Consider the following 12,500-nt stretch of genomic DNA (forward strand, 5'->3'; position numbering starts at 1 on the left):
GGGGGCGTTGGATGCCATGAAGGTGAGTGATAATGTGGTCATGTCTTGCCTAACCTTCCTTTTAACACATTTTAACACATTTTCACGATTTTTCAAAAGAAAATAGCAGATCTACAAGCTCAAAATGCGAGTGCCACGCTATGAGCTTGTAGATCTGCTATATATTTTTTTAGCTTGTAGATCTGCTATTTTTGAATAGCCCAAGAAATAATTATGGGTTAACCGTGTTTTTCCACAAGGCGGAAAGCAAACTGACCACTGTGATCCAACTCTACAATTCTAGAAAGGTGGTGCTTTCCAATTATGTACCGTTGCCATCCCACCTGAATGCTGAACTGAGTAGTCTAGCCCAGTGGTTCTCAAACCTTTTCATGTCAAGGACGCCCCAAAATGTTATGTATTTGGCCCGCGGAACTAGCCTGACCCTCAGCCTGAATTTTCATTTAGTTTCACTCCATTATTCAGTCTGAAAGCCCTCTCAGTGCAGCCGTTTTCTGAGATGGGGGCGTGGCCAAAGTGGGAATGATTGTGACGCTACATTAACAAATTTAGCTGGGGAACCCCTGGTACCCCCCAAGGACCCCTAGGGGTCCCCGGACCACACTTTGAGAACCACTGGTGTAGTCTTGCCATTTGCTACGAGTTGCAATAAAACATGGATCTACCAAACAATTCCAAGAGTCTTTGAAGAGTACTCGAAGAAACTTCAAGTTAAATTGGCTCTAGACTGGATCATAAAACAGCAAAAGGAGTTTATTCCAGTTCAGTCTCCCCCCACACACACACACACACACACACACACACACAAACCCTCTTATAGACATTTAGCCTCCTGCAGAGCCATGCCCTAAAACATTAAAACATTTCAAATCATGTGGATCTCTGGCTCTCCAAGGTCAATTTTTACACCAAGTTTAATGAACGTGTACAACGAACATGATCAAGTAGCAGTGTCACGTGACACCATTTTCTACTTCATCAGTTCCTATCTAAAAAAAATACACAATCATGTTTTTGTATTTTATGTGGTTTTAACAGCTCATTTAATGATGTCTCTTAAGTGGCCAATTAGCATCACGAGGGTCCTCCACATGTTACGGGGGCCCTCTGAAGGTGTGCACACACACACACACACACACACACACACACCACAGCAATGGTTTGCCTTGCGACGAGACTGGAGAGAAACATAATGGCTCCCTGCAAATCGCCTTTTATCATCTTATAATTGTGTGCTAGTTGAAGGCGATGACGCCCAGAGACACATTCATTACCGTCTCAGCGATGATTTGCGGCGCGTCTAACAAGCCGCTATAACTCTTCTTCTCAGGGCCGTTTTTGAACACACAGGGATATAAACGTCTGCTCCGCTGTTGTGAAGCAAGAGGCCTCCTTCAGTAGGAATGGATTTCCGTTGCAAATTATCTGGGGGCGAAAAAAAAGCCTTTAAAGTCTTGTTGAATTTCACTTTTCTGCTGTAGTCATTATTTCTCAAAGCTTGTGCAGTCCCATGTCTGGTTCCTGTTACTTCGTCTCAGATAAGAATTTACAATAGATTAATGGATCATCTAAGCCTTCTGGACTGCTCTGGTTATACCCAATGTCATGTACTGCATAAATATGAAGACTGACTTATTTTTGCTGATGATTTAGCCACCCTTAGGCTCACATTAACCACTTTAACCCCGACATCCCCAGTTGAACCCCAGCTTTACTAATAACAGAGAGTTTAAGTGGTTGAATCCAATCGTTTTTGCCATGATCTCATAGTTACAGCGTCGGTTCATCTTTAAATGAAGAAAAGAGTATACAGAACCACGCAGCACTGATGTTCACGCTCTCAGTGTTCAATTATTTGATCCAACTGATCAAAATACAGCCATGACAATTTGTTTGATTGATTGAATATCTTATTGACAGTTTAAAAGGTACAGACAGTATTTAAAAAACAAGAAAGTCATATCTGCAATTTATTCAACTGTTTGGCTGTATGTACAGTAGCAAGAACATAGTTTCAGAACGATAATGCCTAAACATTCATAATTCTACATATTTGTTTAGAAAACAGAGCGCTAGCTGTGGGGGAACTCCTTTCATGCTGTTTCACAAACAAAGACTTGGCCCGACTAAAATGTTTCAGTCAGGATAATGTATTTTTCTTTACTCCATGCATCTCTCCATTGTCATATCTCCATTGTCATCTCTCCATTGTCATATCTCCATTGTCATCGCTCCATTGTCATCGCTCCATTGTCATCCCTCCATCCCGGTGCAGGACCTGGCTCAGTACGTGAATGAAGTGAAGAGAGACAACGAGACGTTACGAGAAATAGCCCAGTATCAGAAATCCATTGAGAACTTGGTAAGTGACCTGGTGCTGTACACGGACTACACGCACGCTTAACCACATAAGCCGTAAGGTTTACACACTGTATGTGGCAAAAAAATATTTTACAGATGTGTCAATTAAATCAGCTAAATCGTCTTCAAGGTCCTGACTATTAGTCGACTAAAAAAATCCTTTAGTCGAGGACAGGCAAATATAGACAATCTACAAGCTTGTAGATGAGGCTTCACTTTGCACAATATCCTTCCAAAAGCCACACAAGCAGGCTGATGAAGCATGCGCAAATTGTTCCATTGCAGTAATTAATTAATGTTTGTTTATGCCCTATTGTTAGAAACGTATCATTCTCCCTCTGTCTGTCTGTCTGTCTGTCTGTCTGTCTGTCTGCCTGTCCAGAATCAGCCACTCAGTAACTACGGGAGACCGAAGGTGGATGGCGAGGTACGAGTGTCCTCGGTGGACAAACGAGCTAAACAGGACAGGTGAGGTGGCAGGATGACAGACTTGACTTGAAAGTCTGATTGAGTGCCTGGAATGTCACCAAAACGGTGTCCTTCTCCAAGTTGGAACCCTGCCACCGCGGGTAGTGCTCCAGGACAGGATGATTACAGTGCTGAACGAAACATAAGCTTGTTCTCTCAGAGCAATACATCACGCTGCGGAATCCTGCGTGTTTGTTTAACTCTGACAGTCTGTGTTCATTTATGTTAATAGACCTTTCTTCTGACGTGAAATAGTAGGGTAAACACAGGTGTTACCAATATTAATGAAGGTTTTGTTCCATTTAGAGTAGCAGAGCCTTTCCAGTGAGTCAACATGCACATTACTATAACTATACCAAAGTCAATGGTGAACAATATAGTTAGTTATTGTTATAGTTAGTGTGCTTGTTGTGAACGGCCTTTAAATGCCAAACATTTGATGAATGTATTGGTAGCTGTCATTCATTTATAAATCAGATCTACACACCTTTACAGCATTTTTTTTAATAAAGACCTTATGAGTGACACAGGAGTAGTATCTTTTTTAAATATTTTTTTTTCACACATGGTATGCGCCCCAACCACAAGGCCAATCGGCGGCCCTACATCTTGATAGTGACGGATAACAACAGTAGTAGTAGCTTTAGTTCTCCTAGATCAGGGGTCTTCAACAGGGGGTCCGGGACCCCTAGGGGGTCCTCAGAGTTACTACAGGGGGTCCGCCAAATCTTTGTGTGATATGATTTTATTTTTTTACCTCAACCACTTGAACCCTAGCATCTCTTTTCTGAGGAGAACTTTAGCCAAAAAATAGCCGATCTACAAGCTCACAACGCCTCGCAGCGGAATAAGGCGTTGAAGAGGTATAGGTGTAGAGGGAAAAAAGAGCAGACCAAGAAAACAAAAAAAGTTTAATCTGAAACACAATTTTATACAATATAGAGGGGGTCCCTGCTTCATCTGTCTCACAGCTAGGGGGTCCTTGGCCTGAAAACGTTGAAGACCCCTGTCCTAGATCACCAACATTACAAACATTCAGTACCTAACCCATTAACATTGGGAAAACATGTAATTTTAGTTTTTGCAGCATAAGTTTCTCAGAAATCTCTTAGGATTTAGAACATTGGTTTAGAACAGTGGTTCTCAAAAATAGCAGATATACAAGCTCACAAGCACGTCACTTTGTGCCACGCTGCTAGCTTGTACAGGACATCTGCTATTTTTTAGGGGGGTCCGCGGTCAAATACACATCGCAAAAACGTTTGAGAACTACTGATTTAGAAGGCATTTGTAGAATCGGCTTCAGGTCTTAATGGGTTAATCTATAGGCACGTTGACATTTGCATCAAGTATAACGCCATGTCATTTAAGCTCTCAAACATTGGTTTCATTTGCCACAGAAGCAGTTCACAGGGCAGTTTTAGCATGTCACAGTATCTGCTGTCAGGTCTTCCTTGTTGTTTACCGACTGTGAGATGATGCCGAGTGTTCTTCCTGCCTCGTCACAGGCACATCTTCCTGTTTGACGCGGCCGTGATCGTGTGCAAGCGGCGAGGAGACAACTACGAGATGAAAGAAGTGATTGACCTGCACCTTTTCAAGGTCACCAACAACCCCACGTCGGACAAGGAGAACCGAAAGGTACAGCACACACAACCATGACTATCCTATATTAAAACTGCCTAGAGGGTCAACCGTTGGCGGGCGGGCGGGCGGTGGACGTCACAAACGTAACATGCGGACCTGCGAGGCACACCTTTGCTCCGATCACACTGGTCAGGGGTCTGCCATCACAATAGCCACGTCAGGGACCACAGGCACACCATTGCTCCGCCCCCTCTGTGTTCCTATTGGCTGGGGTTTAAACAGCCATAACTCCAGTTCCCAGCATGCTAAAGGCCCCAAGGTGCCCTACTGGCTCACCTGTCAGCGAGGAGCCTCCACCGGGAGGATGTACCGTTGTATCCTACTGGCTCACCTGTCAGTGAGGAGCCCGCCGCGAGGGCTCTGCTTCTCTGGCCTACAGTACTCATCCCGTTTAACATTCCCCTCTGACAGGGTTAGCGACAAAGATCACCCTCCCTTCCCAGCTACCCTCCCCCGAACATGGCCAACTGTGTTTGTATTCGCCTGTTTCCTAGGCTGTGTGTTTTCCACTTCCTGTCGATTTCATTGGATATCATTGGTCATCTGACCAGTTTCATTGGATTTCATTGGATCAAATCGACAGGAAGTGGAAAACACACAGCCTACTAAACAGGTGAATAGACGTTCAGCCAAACCGACTGCACCACTGTGTGTCTGTCTCTGGTTTTAGAAAAGTAAAGATTTTATTTTGAACCCTCTGGCGTCTGGCATTTTGCTTTAAAATACAAAACTATCCTTTTTCTGCACCAGTGCCATATACTCCAGTGTATTAAAGCAACTTTCAAAACAGGGTTACAAGTGCTCCTTCTATGCGTTCCCTCTCAGCTTTCCTACATCTAGGGGGCGGCAGTGGCTCAGGGGTAGAGTGGCCGGTAGAGCGGCCGGATGGCAACCGTGAGGTTCCCAGTTTGATCCCGGGCTCCCCCCAGAGTTAGTGTCGAAGTGTCCTTGAGCAAGACGCTGAACCCCTAATTGCTCCCGATGAGCATGGCGCATGGTTGCCTCCGCCATCGGTGTATGAATGTGTGTGTGTGAATGGGTAATGCACAATCTATGTAAAGTGCTTTGGATTTATATAAATGCACCATTTACCATTCATTTACATCTCAACAAAAGCAAGGGACAGACCACTCTCCACACAGCATGTGTCATCGTGCCTATAGGTGCCTGAATGGCCAGAAACGCCACTTTAGATGTGCATACTGTTAAGTCCAACAAGCACGACAAATACTGTTCTGCGTGAAAGCCATCAAACCTCAGAATGGTGAAGTAGTAGAGCAGTGTGTTCTTCTCCCGCAGCGGCGGCACAGACAGTAGAGAAGAGATGCGTTTGAAAAGCACTCTTCTGGATGATATTGACAGCTTTTATGACGAGTCCATAACATCAGACGGTTTAAAAGCATTAATTCAGCGCTTCTGGAGCCACAGCCTTTAAGTGCTAGGAGTTTTTTTCTCCCTTTTTTCTTTACAATTTATCTTTGCTTTGATATGTTGGATTCATGTTATGTGTGTATTTTCAGACATTTAAATAATTAAAATTTTGAATAAAGTAAACTTTACTGTCAAACAATAAATTGGCAGCCCCCTAATGCAATGGCTCTGAGGACCCCCTAGGGGTCGCGAACCCCCTGCTGAATACCCATGGTCTAATGTATTTAATTGCCATACAGGCATTATGCCAAAGCTAGTGTTGGCTATGTTAGAAGAAAACTATATCTATTTTTTACTGCTTTCCAGGAAGCTTTCTACATCTTTGGCCGACAATCTGCCTGCCTACACTTCTACAGTACATCAATTTGACGTATTAAAACTCCACACACATTTTCTTTCTATCACACGATTATGCCAAGTACAGGGAATCTGAAATATGAAATGCTACAATGTTACATGTGCTGCTGGTCAGTGGTTCTCAAAGTGTGGTCCGGGGCCCCCGAGGGGTCCTTGGGGGGCTTCCTGGGGGTCCCCAGCTAAATTTGTTAATATAGCATCACAATAATTTTAACCACTTTAGTCAAATGATATATGTTGGCTATTCAAAAATAGCAGATTTGTTTTCACTTTGTGCCGCACTGCGAGCTTGTACAACATTTTACACAAATCTTCTCTTCTGGGGGTCCCTGGCACAACATATATTTTCAAATGGGGGTCTGCGGCCAAAAACGTAATGGGTCCTTGACATGAAAAGGTTTGTAGGTGTACCTACTGCTGTGGGTACACCAGTGATGAGAAAAAGGTGATAGCAGAAGTCAGTATGTAAATCCGCAGACATAGGGCGTCTTGGGCTGGGGCCAAACATTTCATTCTGGCAAAGGTTTGCTGTTCTCGTCGAAGCAATACAAAAATGTAAATCTTAAAAGAAAGAAGATCAGTCCTTTTTATTTTAATTTCAACTGATCATTTCAGTCCAGCATACCTTTCCTTGCTTGAAAGCTTGGAACTGTACACCAATAATTAGCTGCTATTTGGAAAGACTAGGACCTACTTTTGGATCTATCACACGTATACCAAATTCTAACTGTTGAGTTGTTGTTGTTGAAATGTAATTTGGTTATCTGGGCATGTAGTTCATTTGTCACATCGACGTCCCTCCACGTTTAACAAATATCTTGTTCATTTACCTGTGACACACTGAAACATGCAGTGTGGAAGTGAAGAGCTTACATCCTCCCAGATGGCACTTCTATTACTGCACACATGTCTGATTCTCAAACACGCACACATGCATGCACGCACACATGCACGTGCGCGCACACACACACACGCTCACACGCACACACGCACACACACACATTTACTGTAACATTGTTAAGAGGAATGTTGCCGTATAGGGCTTGCCAGGGAATTATTTGGGTTCTAGTGATGCTGTGAATAGAACTCATTATTTAGTAAAACTCATGCCAGATTTATACTTAGTTGCGCGTCGTGTCTCACACTGAAAATAACAGATGTACAAGTTCACAACATGCCGCATTTGTGAGCTTGTAGGTCTGGTTATTTTCAGTGTGAGACACCGGCACGTAACCAAGTATGAATCAGGCATCAGATCTGGCCAAATCATCACTCAAACTGTCAGCTCAGCCATTGTTTGTCACATGCACATGAGCTCAAAACCTTATCATCTCCAATAATTATGATGGCCAGTGGACACAAATGCACGCAAGTACGCGCGCACACGCACGCACAGCTGTCTGTCACTGGATTGAGCAGAAGGTTGCGTTGTAGCGCTGAAGGCTTAACGCTGACAAAACAAAAAAAATATTATATTTTTAGAGTTATTTATTCATCAGCTGTTGGATCACTGCTGACATAATCTCCTTTTAACAAAACTCTCAGTTTTGAGTTCCCGTCTGTGCTGAGGACTTGGAATATGTTAGAATGGAACTATTTGTCCTGAGCTCTGGAAGTTAAAGCTGAAACAAACACTGACATTTTTGGCAAAAAAAGTGTAAACCACAATTTAACTTTCAGCCACAATGTCTTAGATGTTGTTCCCAGCCCTGCTAGCTGAAGGGCTCTACAGATGTCCATGTTGACAAACTGAGCACATTCATGCTCCCTAGAGGATGAACCTGAACCATTCGAGTGGCCGTATCATCTTTCCTGTAGCGCCATCTTCTGGCTACATTGTCTAAATCTTTGCAGGTATCTGAGAGATATCAGATATCTCATCTCATTGGCAATTTTGGAGAATGAGCCTTAATAAGGAATATTGGTGACCCCATGGCCTTAATTCCAAAACATTTCCACTTACCTATTTTAAAGGCACTACGTGTTTTACTTTTGTTTGTTAATCCTTCATTGAATACACAACCTACAGTATAAAGCCCCCCCCCCCTCCCAACAAATGTGGCATTAGTCATAATTGAATATATATATATATATATATATATATATATATATATATATATATATATATATATATATATATAATTATTTTTTAACCCCATACATGCAAACCACTTTGGTCTGTTTGTGTGCACTGTGTAGGGAGCAGCACCGCCTTTGGGGGCCACTAATGGGCAAGTGGATTGGTGTGAGACGTGCATTGAATGGGTGAATTGAGAATCTTACAGAGGCAAAGTGGCATAGATATTTTTCTCTGACTGCTTGTATTTTTGGTATTTTGTGGACTCACCGTGCGTCAGTGTTGGAGGAGAGGTGCAGTAGGAGGTGTGTTATTTGGAAATCAGCATCGTACTGCAGCAATTTTGGGGTCAATGAGGACCATCATTTGTGCAGTCTGCCGTCTGCCTGCTTGGACCAGGTCTTACCGCCATATAGTGTGTTGCGTGCTCCACCATTGCTATTTTCGACTCACTATGCTTGGCAGACGCAAAACCCAGATCCCACAAACCTGCTTTATATATCTAAAGAGAAGTCCAGCGCGATTCAGCCAGTAGAAGGTCGAAGGGCTCGTCGGTGCTCAACAGGGACAACTCGCATCAGAGAAAATATTAATACCTGGGCACTTCAGGAGAGACTACCCAAATAATACTGGAGCACTCGACTGGTCTGCACATGTGTTATTGTTTTGCAGGGGTGACTCACCAGTTGAGGGGTGACTCTCCAGTTGGAAATATATCATAAAATATAAATGACAATGGATAAATGTATCCACCCAAACACGTACAGTATGGAATGTCCAGTAGAGTAGACTATCTGCACACTTTTGCCTTTCATAGCCCGGTGTACTCAAAGCATACTCAGCATACAAACTCATTTTAAAGACAACATTTCTCGGGGACAGGTACGCACAGACACAGCAACTGACTGTTGCACGTACCTCCGAGGTGGATTTCTGAGAGGATATACAGTACATACTGTACTGTATATACGATGTGGACGTCCGTCCACATCGTTTATTTGGCCATTATGAATTGCACTTATGAACTGGGCTTTACTAAGAATGCTTCTGGCTCTTAGCCATCTTTTGTTTGTGTGGGGCTGAAGAGTCATTGTTGAAGACTCTGCACCTTCCACACAAGGACATCAGTTCGATTTTGGGAGAAATTATGTTTCTCACAAACTTTCTTCTGAGACGCTTGTGCACTGATCACAGCTCTTAAAAGGTAACGAAAAGCGACCATTTGATTGAATATGATTGAATCCACCTGCAACACCCCCACTGATAATATATTCAACCTAATCCAACCTACTGTACCTCGTCACTTCACTGTGGAGTGTGGATACTCTACACTTCTCCAGTCCGGAAAATACAGTAACAAAGCTCCCTGTTTCCCCCATTATAGGGCCCTCAGACTTGTTAATGCATGTATGTAGGCTGCTTTAACACTTACAATTTTGTGTTTTAAACAAAGAATCCCAGCTTTGAGTGTTTGAATGTAGCAGGAGCTATATGACCGGTATTAGCGCTGCAAGCTGAACAGAGATGCTCGTTGAACACAGGGGCTAATGGAGTAACGATTAGCCTTTGAAGGGGCTAATGATGCGTGATTGAGCCTCGCTCACCTCTCCAGTCTGAACGTGGGTCGTCCCCATCCACCTCGCTGCTGTCGGGCAAAAACCTCTTATCTCCATAAGGTTAGGGTTATGGAGATATGAGGTTTCCACCCGACAGAGACAACTTGTGTCTCTGTCTCTGTCCATCTCTCACTTCTGCCTCGCTAACTTTTTTTTTAAATCTTCTCTTTCATCTTTGTTTTTGGGCTCTCGTAATTGTTTTCGACTGTTGTCCCCTCAATCTCTTCTCTTTCTTTGCATTCTCTTTGATTTAAACCCTGTCTTATCACAGAGCTTCACTGGGGTTTTTCTTCTCTTTCTTTCTATCTCTCCTTCATTTCATCCTTTTTTACCGTTGTGTCAAACTTTTGTGGTCACACCTCCTCTTATGTATACCTCTCTGTGTGTTTATGATTCTTGTCTCCAACTGCAGTGGTCCTATGGATTCTACCTCACACACAACCAGGGCCAGAGCGGCTTTGAATTCTTCTTCAAGACCAAAGAGCTGAAAAAGAAATGGCTAGAGCAGTTCGGCATGGCCATGTGAGTGTCTGTTTTGCGCGCGTGTGTGTGTGTGTGTGTGTGTGTGTGTGTGTGTGTGTGTGTGTGTGTGTGCGCGTGTGTGTGCGTGTGTGTGTGTGTGTGTGTGTGTGTGTGTGTGTGTGTGTGTGTGTGTGTGCGTGCGTGCGCGTGTGCGTCTTCTGATTTGACAGACAGTGTGATAAGAGGGGCATGTGTTCTTTTGTCTGCACTGTGGGTTTGTCAGAGCGCCAAGAAGACATTTCTCCCGTCCTGTTCGTCGAGTCAGGCCACTCGGTGATGATGTCTGACAGTGAGCTAGCGCTGTGCTTTCACAGTGACACAGTTTGTCAGATCCTGGTTATGACATACTGTACTTACTGTACGCTCCAATTTACATCAACACAACCCCGCTGCTGTGCAGCATGCATTCGGGAGAGATGTGACCCAGTAGAATGAATGTGCTGTATTAACAAATGTAGCTGCGGACCCCCTGGTACCGCCTCAACGACCCCTGGTCGTCCCCGGACCCCACTTTGAGAACCACTAATATAAATGAAGTAATTATGATTTAAAACATCATGGAAGGGCAATGTGGCATTCTACCATGAAGGAATATTGACAGAGATTTCTTATGAGAGATTTGGTGTAGAGGGGGAAAAAAGTATGGGACCAAGTATAGACCCTTGGGGTACACTGGTCAATAAACAACATATGGTTTTTAAGTGGTTAATTTTTACGACATGGCACTGAAGGGCCTAGCCAGCTAGGACAGGGTTTGTACTGTATTTCTGTGTGTCTCTGTATCGTTGTGGCTCTATCTCTGCATCTTTGTATCTATATCTATCTCTGTATCTTCATGTGTCTCTATTTCTCTATCTCTGTGTGTCTCTATCTCTGTATACTGTATCTGTGTCTCTATCTCTGTATCTATCTATGTATCTTTGTGGCTCTATCTCTACATCTTTGTATCTATATCTATCTCTTTATCTCTGCATCTATGTGTGTCTCCACAGTATTTCTGTATCTCTGTGTCTCTATCTCTGTATCTCTTTATCTATCTCTGTATCTCTTTATCTATCTCTGTATCTGTGCATCAATCTCTGTATCTATTGTATCTGTGTATCTATCTCTGTATGTGTGTATCTATCTCTGTATGTGTGTATCTATCTCTGTATGTGTGTATCTATCTCTGTTTGTGTGTATCTCTCTGTATCTGTGTATATATCTCTGTATCTGTGTATCTCTCTCTGTATCTGTGTATCTATCTCTGTATTTCCGACCCCATAGAGATCGTAACGGGAACCTAAGTGTGTACAAATGGTTCATTTGTACATTTTCAGTGTTACAAATGGGTAACTTAACACTGGGGTTATGACTGTGGACTGTGTGTGTGTGTGTGTGTGTGTGTGTGTGTACGGAGGCTGTGAATTCACTGCATTCCCAGATGTTTCAGCTGTTCCGTTTGTTCTTCAGATCCAACATTCGTCCTGAGAACGGAACCCTGAACTCCCACGAGTTCCGCATGCACACCTTCGACAAGATCACCTCCTGCAGCGCCTGTTACATGCTGTTGAGGTGAGTGGTTCTGCCGCACTAATGCAGGGGTCTTCAACAGGGTGTCCGGGACCCCTAGTAGGGGGTCCTCAGAGATACTGCAGGGGACCCGCCAAATCTTTGTGTGATAGGGACTTCATTTTTTTATTTTTGCATTAACCACTTGAACCCTTGCATCCCTATTCTGGGGGGAACATTAGCAGCAAAAATAGCAAATCTACAAGCTCACAGCGTGTCTGCGACTCATTGTGAGCTTGTAGATCGGCGGAAAGGTCAAGTTTACAAAGTATTGAGGGTTTAAGTCGTTAAATGTCCGAAAACACACATTTAACATGAATCCAATATGTAATGGGGGATGAAGCAAGGACCTTGCCCATACACACCCATTCACCACTGTAGCTAGCCATCTAGTCCTATTCAAGTTCAACCTGGCTAACATTACATCAACTAAAGAGCAACTTGATTGTGTTAAGAGAAATACCATTGGC

General features: G+C 43.4%; 1 protein-coding gene across 5 annotated transcripts in view; it reads left to right on the forward strand.

Moving 5' to 3' along the window:
- vav3 (vav guanine nucleotide exchange factor 3) overlaps nt 1-12,500 on the forward strand; it is a 109,828-nt gene that overhangs the window by 64,699 nt on the left and 32,629 nt on the right. For 3 of the 5 annotated variants that reach the window (XR_013932413.1, XM_080418258.1, XM_080418259.1), the window contains exons 11-17: nt 1-22; nt 240-287; nt 2,276-2,362; nt 2,744-2,829; nt 4,338-4,470; nt 10,370-10,479; nt 11,932-12,033. The exon at nt 1-22 is cut by the window's left edge and continues 47 nt beyond it. Coding sequence is in view for 4 of the 5 variants with exons in the window: in XM_080418258.1 (XP_080274384.1) it covers nt 1-22; nt 240-287; nt 2,276-2,362; nt 2,744-2,829; nt 4,338-4,470; nt 10,370-10,479; nt 11,932-12,033 (588 nt within the window). In the remaining variant the exon portion in view is untranslated. The remainder of the gene's footprint in view (nt 23-239; nt 288-2,275; nt 2,363-2,743; nt 2,830-4,337; nt 4,471-10,369; nt 10,480-11,931; nt 12,034-12,500) is intronic. The other 2 variants (XM_080418260.1, XM_080418261.1) reach the window with 1 other exon arrangement.

The sequence above is a fragment of the Gymnoscopelus braueri genome, assembly GCF_963280865.1.
Source record: "Gymnoscopelus braueri genome assembly, chromosome: 21".
NCBI lineage: Eukaryota > Metazoa > Chordata > Actinopteri > Myctophiformes > Myctophidae > Gymnoscopelus > Gymnoscopelus braueri.